Raw genomic sequence first — 17,589 nt, forward strand, 5'->3', positions numbered from 1 at the left:
TTTTTTTTTTTTTTTTTTTTTTTTTTTTGAGACGAAGTTTTGCTCTTGTTGCCCAGGCTGGAGTGCAATGGCGTGATCTTGGCTCACCGCAACCTCTGCCTCCCAGGTTCAAGCAATTCTCCTGCCTCAGCCTCCTGAGTAGCTGGGATTACAGGCATGCACCACCATGCCCAGCTAATTTTGTATTTTTAGTAGAGACGGGGTTTCTCCATGTTGAGGCTGGTCTCGAACTCCTGACTTCAGGTGATCCGCTTGCCTCGGCATTCCAAAGTGCTGGGATTACAAACGACCCACCGCGCCCAGCTGAGAGTTGTGTCTTAAATGTTCCTCAGTATAGCAAGTATGTGAGTGTCTAACTTATGTTTAGCCCTGTTGTAGAGGCTCATTACATGTACTATGGCAACATTGATCATTGTTTCTCCCATTACAGGGATACTCATATTTATGATGCAAGGCAACTGAAGTCCAGGGGAAGTCAGCCTTTGATTTCTTTGACTGAACATACAAAGAGCATTGCTTCTGCCTATTTTTCACCTCTTACTGGTAACAGAGTGGTGACCACATGTGCCGATTGTAATCTGAGGTAAATTGGGAAGGTAGAAATGTTTTTAAGGAATGTAAAGATTCTATAGCTATTGTGTCAGTAAACCAAAAGCTTTGTTTACTGCTGTTCCCTATTAAATTGCTAATGTTATTGTTTAGTAGTCATATCTAGGTTCCTAAAGACTGATGACCTGTATTTAATGGCTTTTCAGCAGTTTTTGGGTCCTGGAAATTTCCTTGAGACTGGCAAAGGTCCGTAGCTACCCTGAGGGGTTTATGGTCCAGCTTTCCTTTAAGCACTGAAGAATCCCCGAAACCAGGCTGTGAGAAGGAGATAATTTTAGCATACTTTGGGGTCAGTGTGATCTGTACTGCAAGTGAAGTGCTGAATGGAAATTGCAGAGCCCCAGACCGTGAGCAGACAGAAAATAGCAAAAACTGGAGTTCTATACAAGCTATTGGATATGGTTTTATAGTTCTAAGGTTTTAGCTTTAGTACTTTTCTATAGCTACTTCCCAAAAATGGATTTAAAGTGTAATATAAACCAATTGAACAAAAAACAAAACAGTGTCAATAAAGATGTTGGGAACATTAGTGTAATCACAAAGGAAAATTATTCTGTTCTCTTTTAGAATCCCTGATTTTGCTTAAAATTGCAAGCCCTTTTCAGTTTCTAAGAGTTTTACCTTAAGCTATCTTGGAATTCCTACATTATTCAGTTGAGTGTATACTGTGCACCAGGCTCCAGAATGGCACCCAGTTTCTGTTTAAACCCACCTGTTGGGAAGAGTGTGGTCTGCAGTGTGTGACAGTTGTCCAGTTAGTTTCTAGCAAAGTCTGTGAGTATTACCAGATGGTGCAGAAAGAGAGTCACCAGGGAATGGTAGGCCAGCATCCCCTTTCCACTCATTCAGTTTCCTTTGTCTCGAAAGCTACCTGTTCTGTTCCTGTTCATTTACACTGCAGTTTAGTCTTGTTACATTAACTATTAGTGGTTTGGCTTTCTACTAATCTATTTAGGCAATAAGCTCTAGTGCCAAGCAATCATACTAGAAAAGCTAGGCACAAGGAGAAGAGAAGAAGGAGGTGGTGATGCTGTTAGTTTCCTTCTGCTGAAGTGCTCAGTGGAGGCTTCTAGACTGTTCTCTAACTGCTGTATAAAATCTCCTCTCTTTGGCCAGGTGTAGTGGCTTATGCCTATACTCCCAGCGTTTCGGGAGGCTGAGGTGGGAGGATCACTTGAGCCAGGAGTTCGAGACCAGCCTGGGCAACAGAAAGAGACCCTGTCTTTACATAAAAAATTAGCCAGACATGGTATTGTGTGCTTATAGTCCCAGCTACTTGGGAGGCTGAGGTGGAAGGATCACTTGAACCTGGGAGGTTGAGGGTTCGGTGACCTGTGACAGTGCCATTGCACTTCAGCCTGGGCATCAACTGAGATGCTGTCTCTTGAAAACCAAAACACAACTCCTCCTTGGTTGCTGGTTGATCTTAGTCTGGAAATGACACTATCAGGCCTTCAACTGATGAGTCTCAGGGAAACTGCTCTTGATACACAGATGTACTTTTAGGTGATTTGTACATTTTCAGACCATATCCTTTATGTCCCATATTATTGTGAATTGTGGATATAATTTTACAGTTCAGATTATCACTTTAGAATGTGCATTTTATTTCTATTCATTTATCATTATTAATGTTTTTTTTAGAGACAAGATCTCTTTGTTGCCCAGGCTAGAGTGCAGTGGCATGATCATGGCTCACTGCAACCCTGACTGGCTGGGCTCCAGCAATCTTACTGCCTTAGCTTCCAAGTAGCTGGGACTAGAGGTATGCGCCACCATACCTAGCTATTATTACTATTTTTTATTTTTTTTGTAGAGATAGGGTCTCACTATATTGCCCAGGGTGGTCTCAAACTCCTGGCCTCAAGTGATCCTCCCACCTTGGCCTCAAAGTGCTGAGATTACAGGCATGAGCCACAACAGCCAGCCAAATGATTTCTACACTAAACTGTAAGCACTGACTTATTTTATAAAACGTCTTGCAACTTTTGTTTAGTATTTTAGCCAAGATTTGTTGGAGCCTGATCCTACCCCCGCTGTTTTTTTTTGTAGACAGGGTCTTGCTCTGTTGCTCATGCTGGAGTGCAGTAGTGTGATCATAGCTCAGTGTAATCTCAAACTCCTGGGCTTAAGTGATCTTCTCACCTCAGCCTCCTGAGTGGCTTGGACTACAGGCATGTGCCCCACGCCCAGCTAATTTTTAAATTTTTTGCACAGATGGGTCTCACTGTATTGCCCAGGCTGGTCTCATACTCTTGGCCTCAGGTGATCCGCCTGTGGATTACAGGCATAGGCCTCTAAACCTGGCCTGATCCTACATATTTTTAAATGACAATTATGTATTTCATACCGTGAATTAATGAGAAGCTTGTTAAATACACTGATATTTATTTCAGAAAGTTTTTAAGAAACAAAATAATGTCTTACTCTCTCTATTTTGCAGAATTTTTGACAGCAGCTGTGTATCTTCTAAGATTCCTCTCCTCACCACCATCAGGTAGGCTTCTATATGCCAAATAATGTAGATGTGGATTACCATGAACCGTTTGTTGCAGTGCATACATTAGACATCTGATTGTCAAAGATATGTAGTAGTCCTGATTTTTGAATACAAAAATTATAAGTGTCCCAGTTTGCTAGTTCCTATCCGGAAGGGTTCTTGCTTCTAGGTTCTCTGTGTCTGTAGAGGTTCAGTCTCTTGTAGTCAGTAGCTGTTCTCTGCAGGTGGGAGGTTATTGTTGGTTAAGGTTAATAACTTTATTCTGAACTAAATTACTCATGTTATCTTATTGAAGAAGACTGTAATTATTCACTTGCTGATGAGGCTGTCTGAAGCTCTGAAGCTCTGTTTATTTGTGTCTGTTTATTCTGGGCCTAGAGGGTTTCCCCGTCTTCCCACTTCATTTCTTTGATTATACTCTTATATCAACTACTTTGAATGTGTGTGTGTGTGTGTGTGTATATATATATATATATATATTTTTTTTTTTTTTTTTTTTGGAGATGGAGTCTCTGTTGCCCAGGCTGGAGTGCAGTGGTGTGATCTCTGCTCACTGCAATCTCCACCTCTTAGGTTCAGGTGATTTTCTTGCCTCAACCTCCTGAGTAGCTGGGATTACAGGCACGTACCACTACGCCCGGCTAATTTTTTGTATTTTTAGTAGAGATGGGGTTTCACCATGTTGGTCAGGCTGGTCTCGAACTCCTGACCTTGTGATTCACCCACCTCGGCCTCCCAAAGTGCTGGGATTACAGGCGTGAGCCACAGTGCTCGGCCTTGTATGTGTGTATTTAACATCAAACTTTACTCAATGCCTTCTCCTGATATCTCTCTTTGTCAGTATTTATGAAGTTGGGAATAGTGTGTGATATATATTGATTGTTGCTTCATACATTTTGTTCCATTTTATCAGTTTCTTTTTTTTTCAGGTCCACAATTTTTATTTATTTATTTATTTTTATTTTTTTATTTTTGAGACGGAGTCTCGCTCTGTCGCCCAGGCTGGAGTGCAGTGGCCGGATCTCAGCTCACTGCAAGCTCCGCCTCCTGGGTTTATGCCATTCTCCTGCCTCAGCCTCCCGAGTAGCTGGGACTATGGGCACCCGCCACCTTGCCCGGCTAGTTTTTTGTATTTTTTAGTGGAGACGGGGTTTCACCATGTTAGCCCATGTTGGGATGGTCTCGATCTCCTGACCTCATGATCCGCCCGTCTCGGCCTCCCAAAGTGCTGGGATTACAGGCTTGAGCCACCACGCCCGGCCTATTTATTTTTATTTTTTTTAAAGACAGAGTCTCACTTTGTAGCCTAGGCTGGAGTGCAGTGTCATGATCTGGGATCACTGCAACCTCCACCTCCTGGGTTCAAGCAATTCTGCCTCAGCCTTCCAAGAAGCTGGGATTACAGGTTCACACCACTCTATCTGGCTAATTTCTGCATTTTTAGTAGAGATGAGGTTTCTCCACGTTGGTCAGACTGGTCTCGGACTTTTGACCTCAAGCGACCACCCACCTTGGCCTCCCAAAGTGCTGGGATTACAAGTGTGAGCCCCCATGCCCAACCTATGTTATGTTATGTTATGTTATTTTTTATTTTTTATTTTTATTTTATTTTATTTTGAGACAGAGTCTCGCTCTGTTGCCCAGGCTGGAGTGCATTGGCATGATCTCGGCTCATTGCAGCCTCTGCCTCCTGGGTTCAAGCAATTCTCCTGCCTCAACCTCTTGAGTAGCTGGGACTACAGGCACGTGCCACTATGCCCAGCTAATTTTTGTACTTTTTTTTAGTAGAGATGGGGTTTCCCATGTTGGCCAGGCTGGTTTTGAACTTCTGGACTCAAGTGATCCACCTGCCTCGGCCTCCTAAAGTGCTGAGATTACAGGCATGAGCCACTGCACCCAGTCTTATTTTTTAATTGACTAATAAAATTGTATATATTTATCATGTACAACATGTTTTGAAATATATACATTGTGGAATGGCTAAATCAAGCTGATTAACGTATGTATTACCTCACGTACTTACCATTTTTTTGTGGTGAGAACACTTAAAATCTGTCAGCAATCTTCAAGAATATAAATATTGTTATTGACTATGGTCATCTTGATATACAATAGACCTCTTGAATGTATTTCTCCTGTTAACTGAAATTTCATAGTTTTTGACCAACATCTCCCCAACCCTTTCCCTCTCTGCCCAGCAGTTTCTTAAGTTCTCTCTCTTTTTTTTTTTCTTTTTTTTGAAAAAGAAACAGGGTCTCGCTCTCTTGCCCAGTATGGAGTGCAGTGGCATGATCATGGCTCACTTCAGCCTCAATCTCTTGGACTTGAGCAGTTCTCTTGCCTCAGCCTCCCAAGTAGCTGGGACTACAGACACACAGAACCATGTCCCTCTAATTTTAAAAACTTTTTGTAGAGATGGGGACTTGCTGTTGCCCAGGCTGGTCTGGAACCCCTGGCCTCAACTGATCCTCCTATGTGGGCCTCCTGAAGTGTTGGCATTATAGGCATGAGACATCATGCCCAGCCTTACAACTTTGTTATTTTTTATTTATTATTATTTTTTAGACTAGTCAAGTGCAGTAGTGAGAAGGTGGGAAAGAGTAGAACAAAGAGTATTATCTGTAACTGACTGTGAACAATCAATTAAAATAAGTCACTACCTTCGAACTAGCCTCAGCTTTTTAAAATTCCCCATATGAGTGAGATCATGTGGTATTTGTCTTTCTGTGCCTGGCTTATTTTACTTAACATAATGTCTCCAGGTTCATCCATGATAGGGTTTTCTTAAGTGGAATAGTATTCCATTATGTGTATATACTATGTTTTCTTTATTCATTTATCCATTGATTGATTGATTCCATATCTTAGATGTGACAGTGAATGTGGGAGTACAGGTATCTCACAGATAGTTCATTTCCTTTGGATATATTCCCAGTAGTGGGATTGCTGGATCATATGGTAGTTCTATTGTTAATTTTTTGAGGAACCTCCATACTGTTTTCCATTATGGGTGCACCAATTTACATTTCCACCAACAACATACTAGGGGTCCTCCTTCTCTGTATTCTATATCTTTACCAATACTTGCTATCTCTTCTTGTTTTGATAATGGCCATTCTACTAGATGTAAGGTGATATCTAATTGTGGTTTTAACTTGCATTTCACTGATGATTAGTGATATTGAACATATTTTCATATAATTGATTGGCCATTTGTATGTCATCTTTTGAGAAGTGTGTATTCAGATTCTTTGCCCATTTTTTAATTGGGTAATTTGTTTTCTTTTTTTTTTTTGAGAAGGAGTCTCGCTCTGTTGCCCAGGCTGGAGTGCAGTGGCGCATCTCAGTTCACTGCAAGCTCTGCCTCCCGGGTTCACGCCATTCTCCTGCTTCAGCCTCCCCAGTAGCTGAGACTACAGGCGCCTGCCACCACGCCCGGCTAATTTTTTTTGTATTTTTTTTTTTTTTTTAGTAGAGACGGGGTTTCACCATGTTAGCCAGGATGGTCTCGATCTCCTGACCTCGTGATCTGCCCGCCTCGGCCTCCCAAAGTGCTGGGATTACAGGCGTGAGCCACCACGCCTGGCCTTTTTTTTTAACGGAGTCTTGCTCTTGTTGCCCAAGCTGAACTGCAATGGCACGATCTCAGGTCACTGCAACCTCTGCCTCCCAGGTTCAAGCAATTCTCGTAGCTCAGCCTCCTGAGTAGCTGGGATTACAGGCCTGAGCCACAATGCCTGGCTAACTTTCCTATTTTTAGTAGAGATGGGGTTTTACCATGTTGGTCAGGCTGGTCTCAAACTCCTGACCTCAGGTGATCCGCCTACCTTGGCCCCCCAAAGTGCTTGGATTATAGGCATGAGCCACTGTGCCCAGCCAGTATTTTGTTTTTTAATTTTTTAATTTTTATTTTTTGAAATGGAGTCTCCCTCTGTCACCCAGGCTGGAGTGCAGTGGCGTGATCTCAGCTCACTGCAACCTCCACCTCCTGGGTTCAAGCAATTCTCCTGCCTCAGCCTCCCCAGTAGCTGGGATTACAGGCATGCGCCACCATGCCTGGCTAATTTTTGTATTTTTATTTCTTTTGAGACAGAGTCTCACTCTGTTGCCCAGGCTGGAATGCAGTGGCGCAGTCTTGGCTCACTGTAGCCTCCATCTCCTGGGTTCAAGCGATTCTCCAGCCGTAGCCTCCCTAGGAGTGGGGATTACAGGCGCCCGCTACCACGCCCAGCTAATTTTCCTATTTTTAGTAGAGACGGGGTTTCACCATGTTGGCCAGGCTGGTCTCAAACTCCTGACCTTGAATGATCCACACCCTTGGCCTCCCAAAGTGCTGGGATTACAGGGGTGAGCCACTGTGCCCAGCCAATTTTTGTATTTTTAATACACTGGGTTTCGCCATGTTGGCCAGGCTGGTCTCGAACTCCTGACCTCAGGTAACCAACCTGCCTCAGCCTCCCAAAGTGCTGGGATTACAGGCGTGGGCCACTGTGCCCACCTATATTTTGTATATGTTTAAAAAATTTATGTAGGGTGATTATTCTAGGGGCTAAGAATTTTCATTAACGATAGGATCATTTAAGTAGCAGTGGGAAATGTGTTTCTCTATAGTCCATACTTTAATGAAAAAGGATTGTTAGTGATATTAAGGCAAAGAGACTAAAAGGGCAGTACTTGTGTTTTTGCTTTTGAGTACTATAAAGGACTCCATATGTTTTATTTTGGGAGATTTTTGGATGAGGAGGATATCGTCTCTGTCCAGAGGTTCAGTTCTGTAGAGAGGATGAGATAAGGTTGGTGGTAACTTAGTAACTTAATGAGAAGAAACTTAGCAGAAAAAACTAGCATTTAGGAGCAATGCCATCTTTACCCTCTGCCCAGTGCTACCTTATTTAACCTTACTTCATTTAAAAAATGTATTGTTTTCCTCACTAGGCACAACACTTTCACTGGGCGATGGCTGACCAGGTTCCAAGCCATGTGGGATCCTAAACAAGAAGACTGTGTCATAGTTGGCAGCATGGCCCATCCACGACGGGTAGAAATCTTCCATGAGACAGGAAAGAGGGTGCATTCGTTTGGTGGAGAATGCCTTGTCTCTGTGTGTTCCATCAATGCCATGCACCCAACTCGGTATATTTTGGCTGGAGGTAATTCCAGCGGGAAGATACATGTTTTTATGAATGAAAAAAGCTGCTGAGTTTTTGGTTTAAGAACATCAATTTGTTCAAATAGACCACTGTCCAAGGAACCTAGTAATTGGCGTGCCTTAGTGTGTTTACTTGGTAATGTGTTACATTTAGCAAATATTAACATTGTTTTATTAATAAGACTATAAGAAGAGTGTAATTTTAGTAAGGGAGAAGTCTTGGAGGGTTGCTTCTGCAGGATGGGGAGGGAATTTGAGGGGAGGCTCAGGTGCCTTCAGGACTTTTAAAAAATTTTTTTTTTTTTTTTTTTTTTTTTTGAGACGGAGTCTTGCTCTGTCGCCCGGGCTGGAGTGCAGTGGCCGGATCTTAGCTCACTGCAAGCTCCGCCTCCCAGGTTCAAGCGATTCTCCTGCTTCAGCCTCCCAAGTAGCTGCCACCATACCTGGCTATTTTTTGTAGTTTTAGTAGACATGGGGTTTCATCATGTTGGCCAGGCTGGTCTCAAACTCCTGACCTCAGGTGATCTGCCTGCCTCGGCCTCCCAAAGTGCTGGGATTACAGGCATGAGCCACTGCACCTGGCCATGAGCACTTTTAATTGAGACAGTATGCTGAGAAATTCTAACATTATAAATTATAAAGCTTTGACTATTAAAGTTTTTGTGATCTAATGATATGGTTTTGATTCTATAGTGATTTGTGGTTTATTTTATAGTTTGGAATGAATACTTATCTCTAGGCTCACACATTGGAAGGGGACCCGGAAAGGTAATCTAACTCAGTGATTTGAAACTTGATTTTTTTAACTGAGAACTTTTTTTGCCCCCTGCCTGTAGGTTAAATCTTATGTGAAATGCCAAGATAATTGCCGAGCAGCTTTGGTTTACCCAGGGCAGGGTCTGGGTCTGTCTGTATTTTCCTTTCCCCTTCCTCTAGATGACTCCTGAGACACAGGCAGGACTCCCAAGCACAGGGTTTGGATCTGCCCCGGTCCCGGCATTCCAGGATAAGATTGCCTCAGACCTGTGTTTTTCAGACTGGGTTTTTGCTCTTCACATGAAATCAGTTAAATGACAATGACTGGTGTTGAAAAAAATGAAAAGGAAAGAATTTGTAAAGAACAGAAAACATATTTGAGTAAGTATTATTTGGTAAAACTTAGTTACATATGCATATATATTGGTAGGTATATATGTTTATGTATATTTTGATGTAAAATAAATTATATATATATATTTTATCACTGTAGTACCATGGGTAATGGATAAAGAAGTGAAAGCTACTGCTTAGAATGAAGAATGCCCCAGTCTTACCTGTCCCGATCTTTAAACTGTCCAAAGGAAATTCAATAGCCTGTTAAGTGAATACCTTCATTCTTACTCATATTTAGGTGAAATATTATGAAATACTCACCACTTTTGGTATTTTATCAAAAATGTTTTCTTTTCAGAAGTTATGGTAATTTCAATGTGTTTATTGTTGGGAGGGGAGCTGCCAAATCAGTTATTCATATTACTGTGTGACATCTATCCAACTTTTTTCATTCTTCATTGCCAAATACTGAAAGACTTGTAAACAGCTTTGGCAATATGTTTGAATTCTAAGAGGAAATATTTTCGCATAATTCTATATCAGAGAAATATAGTGATATATAATTTCCTTGAAAACGAATTTCTAAATAATTTTCTTCTCTGTAATCTAAGTGTAAAAAGTTTTTCAATAGGTTTAGGTGTTTATGAACAATAGTTCTCTATTTTCTAGTTGGTATAAGCAGAGGAATTGACAAGTGAGATGGAAATGTTAATTTATAAAGGGAAAGTAAAGCTAGGTGAGGTTGAGTTATAATTAAACTGTTCAGGAAACATCGTAAAGGCTTTAGGCTCCCTTTTTCATTTCTACACCAATTAATCTCATGGGTTCTAGAGTGGTTAGTTCTATGGGAATTGTTTTTGTTTTTGTTTTTAAAGATGCTGAAAACTACTCTCAATCAAATTAGTACTATCATTTAAGCTTTGAATACTTGGCGATAATTGCCTGGCCTCTTCAATAAATGTTAGCAAATTCTTGATGTTCCTCACTTTTGTGGTTTCTTTTGCCATAGTAGCTTCATAAACAGTGCTATTTATATTCACTTACACTTAATAGAGTTGTATCTGGAGGCAATGCAGGAAGAAAGTAGAATGATTAGGGACTTTTTTTTTTTTTTTGGTGATAAGCTTTCTAATGGAGTAATTGTTTAAATCTACACAGCACATAAAAGAAAATTGTCCCCCTTGGGACCTTCTTACACTGTAATCTGTAGTGAAAGGTACTTCTCCCACAGACTTGCCTACAGCCGGCTTCAGTAATTATGTGTGTATTATTGCTTCCTTCAGGATAAGCCTTTTCTGTAAGTTTGGCCTTTATGATATCTCTTAAGCTCTGAATTCCACTTTTTATTCTTTTTTTTTTTTTTTTTAAACATACCCAGCCTTTTGTTATGTAACTTTTAAGTAAGGAGCAGACAATTCTCATTTTCGGTTGTCAGAGACTTGGTCAGACTAGGAGAGACCACAAATGATTAGGAATTAATCGAATCTGAGTTGCTTAAGTCCTATTTTAGTATTCTGGCCTTTTTTTTTTTTTTTTGAGAAGGAGTCTCGCTCTGTTGCCCAGGCTGGAGTGCAGTGGCCGGATCTCAGCTCACTGCAAGCTCCGCCTCCCGGGTTTACGCCATTCTCCTGCCTCAGCCTCCCGAGTAGCTGGGACTACAGGCGCCCGCCACCTCGCCCAGCTAGTTTTTTACGTATTTTTAGTAGAGACGGGGTTTCACTGTGTTCGCCAGGATGGTCTCGATCTCCTGACCTTGTGATCCGCCTGTCTCGGCCTCCCAAAGTGCTGGGATTACAGGCTTGAGCCACCGCGCCCGGCCTATTCTGGCCTTTTGAAAAGCTTCCTTTTCACCAAGAAGATTTTAGAAAGGGAGTTCTCTAGGAAAGCAGGGATCCTTAGGGCTGTGGATACAAGGATTTAAATCCTTTCAGCCAATGTACAGTAAATGGGGTAGAGTTGGGGAGAAGACACACATGCCTTCTGTATCAAACTGAGAAGAGGAAATCTATGCCCTGTAACTTCAGATTCCAAAAACTTCCATGTCCCATTGGGTTGTCCTTTCTGACTTAGTACATTTCCCCCTGCTTTTTAGTAGGGTGTTGATGGCTAGAAATACCAAGATAGCAGATTGTATTTTGACTCATTTGGCTGTAAATATTTGGATTTCAAATGAAAAAGTGGAATTTATGAGGAAGATAACATTTAGTACAATTACACAGAGCTGAAGAACAAAACATTTTATGATACGTTTTCCCCAAAATGGAAGCTGGGCAAGAGGAAATTTATTAAAAGTGTGCTTTGCTTGTTTTACTCCATTCCATCAGCAGGTTGTAGGAGTCTGAAGAGGAAGCCTGTTCATGAGCTAAAACTAAGTGTGTTCAGGTGCAGAGGAGCTAGATTGTGCTAGAGGAATCCAAAGCAGAGGGAGTAGGGACTAGAGTCCTACCAGGGTGTGTGCACAGGCTGTTCTTGATAAGCTGTCAGCAGAAGGGAGGCTGCTGTGAATCGGCAGGGCCATGGGAAGCCACCCAGGTCCAGTGTTTCTTGTGCTTTTTACTCCTTGGATCACTTCAAGCAAAATCTTATGTCATAAAAACATACAAAAAATTCCACTGGGGATAGGGTGCTGGATAGCATTTTATAGGTAGTGGGTACCTCTGAAATTTGGAGGTAACATAGCCTGATTGGTGTTTAGGAAGATGATCTGGAAACAGAAATGGGAGAGTGGAGGGCAGGCAGAATTGAGAAGACAAAGATTAGGTAAGAAGCTAGCACAGTGGACCAAGCCCCCAGTGTCACCTCTTATCCTCACAGAATTTGGAAGACCATTTCCAATTCTGTAGCCACAGAGTGATGGTTACATAATCAGATAAGATAATGCTATAGGGATATATTTTGTAAATATGTGGTGGTGGTATCATTGTAGTTCCTTCTTAGAAAGTATTTTCTGTGCTCCCACTTACTCCAGGCTTGAGTAAGAACACCAGACCAGAAGCTGGACCATCTGGGTTCCAGTTTGGGCTCTACCACTATGTAATCTTGGGAAAATCACTTAGCCTTCTTGGTTTTCCTCATCAGAAAAATGATGTCCAATTCACTTTAAAATTATTACATTTTATAGCTTCTCAGTTTCTCTTTTTTTTTTTTTTTGAGATAGTCTTGCTCTGTCACCCAGGCTGGAGTGTAGTGGTGCGATCTCGGCTCACTGCAACCTCCGCCTCCCAGGTTCAAGTGATTCTCTCCTGCCTCAGCCTTCTGAGTAGCTGGGATTATGGGCACACGCTGCCATGCTCGGCTAATTTTTGTATTTTTAGTAGAGATGGGGGTTTCACCATGTTGGTCAGGCTGGTCTTGAACTCCTAACCTCGTGATCTGCCCGACTCGGCCTCCCAAAGTGCTGGGATTACAGGCGTGAGCCACTGTGCCTGGCCACTTCTCAGTTTCTAACAGTATGTATTTGGGGGTATGGGACAAGGATAATAGGTGGATACAAGCAAAATGATTATTTTATATGATCCAAGTGAATAGTAGTCAGCTGTGTAAATCCCACCGGTATTCTTTTATCTATGTGTAACTTTAAGGGAGGAAAATAAGACAGGCTGTTATTAAAGAAAGAGCCCACTCTTCCATGATATTTAAATATTTATTTAAGTTTAAAAATAATCTTCATGGCACCAATGATTTTATGCTAACTACATACTGCATATGTAGAAAAAAGTACATTGCTTTGAAGGAAAATGTAACTTAAGAGTTTTTGGCACACGGAAGGTTAACAACTATATATATTTTAAATGAAACTAAGAAATTCACATTTGCAGGTAGTTTACCCTCTACTGCTTAAAGATGCAGTACACTATTCTTTAGTAAGAGTTTTATTTCCTCTGATAGATGAAGCTATGAAAACCAGTGCTTTTTCTACAATGAGATAAAATAATTTTGAGAGAAAATGAGAGACATGTTAGAACACAGTATAACCAGGTTAAAAACTTGAACAATTTTTAATGGTGGAGATATACCAAAAAAGACTAATCACCAAAGGAGGTTTATTATTCAAGCACTATTTGAAAAGCAAACTGAAGGAAACTTTTCTATCCATATTTTCTGGGATGAGCCCTGGAAAAAAACAACCCTAAAGTTTCTGTTTAGAGAACAAAATTTAGCTGTTAGAAATGGCATAGACTACTGTACTGTTAGAACTCTAGACACAAGGAACATACTAGGATATGGAATTGCATCTGTCTCTAATGTGAATATGAAAGGTCGGAGTTGAGGCTATCACTCACTGCATAGAAACACCAGATTCTACAAACTGAGGTAGGAGCACTACACTAAAAGGTAATCTTCTATGTTGCATAAGACAGTAGATATCCAGGTTGACACCAGCCCCCTGTCTCCTGACAGCCTTTTCATCTCTGGGTCTACTTTTCACATTAGTCCTGTGCTAAATAAAGCCTTTGCTATGTAGATGACAAGTGGCAGTGGCTAGTTGGTTTTAACTGACCCCTAATCTCTACTAGGATCTCTTTCGGTTTATATTGTCACTCGATAAATAGATGTTTATAATTCTGCCTAAATTGTTGCTGGTATGAAAATGGTCAGAGAGGCCCTCTTCCCTTCTTAGATTCCAGCTGTGTTTTAGCATTCCAGTATTTGATCTTGGCCATTTGGCATCAGACATCTTTTTGCTGGTTAGTTGTTCAAGCACCCTTTAAACAAGCAACCCTGGTGCCTCCACTGGGAAGAGGTCCCAGATCTTTAATACATGTCAGGCATGGAAACAGAGCTGACTGACCCTCTTCTGCTAACATATTGTTAAGGATCAGTTTTACTGTCTAGATCAGGATTGGCATATTATGGCCTGTAGGCCAAATTCAGCTCACTGTTTTCATAAAGTTTTATTGGAACACAGCCATGTTCCTTCATTTACAAGTTATGGCTGTTTTTGTGCTGTGATGGCAGACTTGAGTGGTTGTGACAGAGCAAGGCGTGCTAAGCCAAAATAATTACTGTGTAGCACTTTACAGAAGTTTATTGACCTCTGGTCCAGATGAAAGGATGTCTTTAAAATTATGCAAATCTCTCCCTAAGAGCCCCGATTATTCCACAGTTGTTGTATTCTAAACATGGACATGGTTCTACCATCTCAGGGGACAAAATAGGGGAGGTCAAATCTACAAGTGACTCATTCTGTTCTGTGTTTGGGGCTGTCCAATTAGGGAATCAGCAGCTGCTCTACTTTTGTGTGGGTCCAGGAATATGTCCATTGACCATCCTTAAATAAGCCCTCAAGCCCCAGATGACTTAGAAATCTCTCCCTGAGATGAAAACAGGATCTTGTGTGTGATTGGTTTTAGAGTTGAAGAGCTTGGGCCTAGGACCCCACACTCACCCTTCCTATGCCTGTGCTTCAGTGTGCTTCCAGGACTTCCCTCTGCAAGGATGGTGATGCTTTCCTAGAACTTATGCAGAGGATGACCCTAGGGGGCAGCATTTCTACATCTAAGTGCTGGTCTCTGCCACGGTCACCTTCTGTGTTTTGTAGGCATCTCTTAGAAATCCTATTTTAAAAGATTTTCCTGGTCCCTTCTAAGGCTGTTGATCTTGGAATTCTATTTTCTGAAGCTTTTCATTCTCGGGATCAGTTTCTTTCTTGCATCGTTTAGTTCATCAGGGTCTATTTTCTTAATCCATAAAGTAAAAACAAAATATGAATTGTTAAGAAAATAACATTTTGTTGTTAAAATATAAATTGAAATAGTCTTTGGGTCGGGGGGTGTATATAAAATAAGCACTGCTCTCCAAATCTCAACAGTCTCTCAGGTAACTTAACTCTTTCTCTTAACCATACTTTGTCCAACATTTCTGACAGAACTATCTCTGGCACCACTGAATTCGTTTAACGCCCCTGGAGCACTATAAAAGTCTTGAGGTTCTTCAGAAAAAAAAAATCACGTTAAGTCTAGTTTCATTATACAAAACTGTGGTGACGCCCACTAGGCTCTAGACTAAGGGGACAGACTTACCCCACCCCTGCTGCTGCTGCTGCTGTAGCGGTGGTCCCTTCAGATGCCCACTCTGCTCAGATTTGAAAAAACAAAAGGAAAAGAAAATCCAACTCAGACCATCATAAGAAGCAACTTTCCATTTAATCATTCTACATGGATGTTTACTTTTTTAAAAGTTCTGTCTGGCAAAAAAAACTAAACAGTCCCCATTGTCCAGATCCCTAGCCTGCCCTGCTGAGGCTGCAGTGACTAATCTACTGGAACCTAGTGGCACCAGCAGGAAAGCTCCTGCAGAATACAGAGGACAGCAGCTCTCTAGTCTTAAACTAGTGTCCCCTCTGCTAGGTGACACTACTGCAATAATCAGTAATAGTAAAATAAATTATTTTTATTTGATACTTCAAAATAATACACATCTATGAAAAATCAAAATTCATAAACCAAAAATTATCCTGCAAATTGGAAAGATGAGAAACAGAGTCACTGAGCCTTTCTTGAAATAACTTCTGAAGAAAATGAGTTTTCCCAGTTTGTTTAGACAGGGCGTGAGCCTATCCCTTTCTTCTTCTGGGAAACACCCTCCTAGGCTGCAGTGGACTTTGAGTCATGAGAGGAGGACTTGGTATATGTGCCGATGGTTCCGCGATGGGTCCCATTGCTGGGAATGGGTAGCCGGGCTCCTTGGTCCACCTGGCTAGTTTTTGGGAGGAGTCATGCCTTCTCAGGTGTCAATGAGCAGGCTCACCACTGAGCGGATTTTGCAGGCAAACCATCGCCTGAGGGGACAAAAGTATTGATAGTGGAATTGTTCAAACTCGGGGGTCTGGCGGATATCGCGGAAAAAGGCAATGTCAAGGTCAGACTCGGTAAGGATGATCAGGAGGAGGAGCAAAACAAAGAGGAGTCCCATGGTCACAAGGAGCAAACGGAGGACACTTAGAACAAACTTATTCACCTGTTCCTCCTCGGGCCCGCCGTGCCCCTGACACAGGGCCCTCAGCTCTCCCCCAAGGGCCTCCACCTCTGTAGCAGTTGGGGTGCTGGCTTCAGATTCCTTCTCCTCCTCGATGCTGCAGGTGGCTCCATTGATCTGCCGGGAAAGCAACATCAGCTCCAGGCTGTGCTCAGCCACAGGGGTGGGCAGCACGCTGTCTGCAGGGCTGTAGGCCTCGTCTGCAATCACAGCTACTCGCTCATTGCTATCTGTCCGGCTGCTTCTCACGTGAGGCAGGAAGGTGTCCCCATGGGAAGAGGAACGCACTGGCGTGGAATGGGCACTGTCCCGTAGGGACTCTAGGCCTAGAAAGGCAAAAGGAACATGACTAGGCTGTGTCCCAATGCACCCTTTGCTTTCCAGTGGCACCCACTGTGTTTTATTGGGTACCATTCTGCACACCTACATGACCAGCAGCAGTAGCCGCTGCACTCTATTTCGATATATCAAGAAGATGACAGCCTGGGCGTGATGGCTCACGCCTGTAATCTCAGCACTTTGGGAGGCCAAGGTGGGTGGACTGCTTGAGATCAGGAGTTCCAGACCAGCCTGGCCAACGTGGTGAAACCCCATCTCAAGTAAAAATACAAAATTAGGTGTGGTGGCACATGCCTGTAATCCCAGCTACTTGGGAGGCTGAGGCAGGAGAATCGCTTGAACCTGGGAGGCGGAGGTTGCAGTGAGCTGAGATTGCACCATTACACTCCATCCTCGGCAACAGAGTGAGTGAGACTCCATGTTAAAAAAAAAAAAAAAAAAAAGGCTGGGCACTGTGGCTCACGCCTGTAATCCCAGCACTTTAGGAGGCCGAGGCAGGCGGATCACGAGGTAAGGAGTTCAAGACCAGCCTGGCCAACATGGTGAAACCCCGTCTCTACTAAAAATACAAAAATTTGTATTTGTGTGGTGGCGGGCGCCTGTAATCCCAGCTACTTGGGAGGCTGAGGCAGAAGAACTTCTTGAACTCGGGAGGCAGAGGTTGCAGTGAGCAGAGATCGTGCCACTGCACTCCAGCCTGGGCAACAGAGCAAGATTCTGCCTTGGGGTGGGGAGGAAGCCAGGTGTGGTAGTGCATGCCTGTTGTCCCAGTTACTTTGTAGGTGGGTGGGTTGCTTGAGGCTGGGAGGTCAAAGCTGCAGTGAACCAAGATCACACCACTGCATTCCAGCCTAAGCAACAGAGCAAGACTGTCTCATATATATATAAAATATGTAATATATATATATTATATGTTATATAT

General features: G+C 42.4%; 2 protein-coding genes across 10 annotated transcripts in view; one reads left to right on the plus strand and one right to left on the minus strand.

Annotated features, from left to right (window-relative positions):
* WDR76 (WD repeat domain 76) overlaps nucleotides 1–10,331 on the plus strand; it is a 43,077-nt gene extending 32,746 nt beyond the window's left edge. Inside the window, exons 11-13 of the mRNA XM_025390343.1 lie at nucleotides 431–583; nucleotides 3,053–3,106; nucleotides 8,045–10,331. Coding sequence (XP_025246128.1) covers nucleotides 431–583; nucleotides 3,053–3,106; nucleotides 8,045–8,309 — 472 coding nt within the window. The 3' untranslated portion in view covers nucleotides 8,310–10,331. The remainder of the gene's footprint in view (nucleotides 1–430; nucleotides 584–3,052; nucleotides 3,107–8,044) is intronic.
* A 2,648-nt stretch (nucleotides 10,332–12,979) lies between these two features.
* Nucleotides 12,980–17,589, minus strand: part of FRMD5 (FERM domain containing 5) — a 343,392-nt gene continuing 338,782 nt past the window's right edge. For 3 of the 9 annotated variants that reach the window (XM_025390453.1, XM_025390462.1, XM_025390454.1), the window contains one exon: nucleotides 12,980–16,654. In XM_025390453.1, coding sequence (XP_025246238.1) covers nucleotides 16,077–16,654 — 578 coding nt within the window. In that variant the 3' untranslated portion in view covers nucleotides 12,980–16,076. The remainder of the gene's footprint in view (nucleotides 16,655–17,589) is intronic. The other 6 variants (XM_025390460.1, XM_025390457.1, XM_025390458.1 and 3 more) reach the window with 3 other exon arrangements.

This window comes from Theropithecus gelada, chromosome 7a (genome assembly GCF_003255815.1).
Source record: "Theropithecus gelada isolate Dixy chromosome 7a, Tgel_1.0, whole genome shotgun sequence".
Classification (NCBI taxonomy): Eukaryota; Metazoa; Chordata; class Mammalia; order Primates; family Cercopithecidae; genus Theropithecus; species Theropithecus gelada.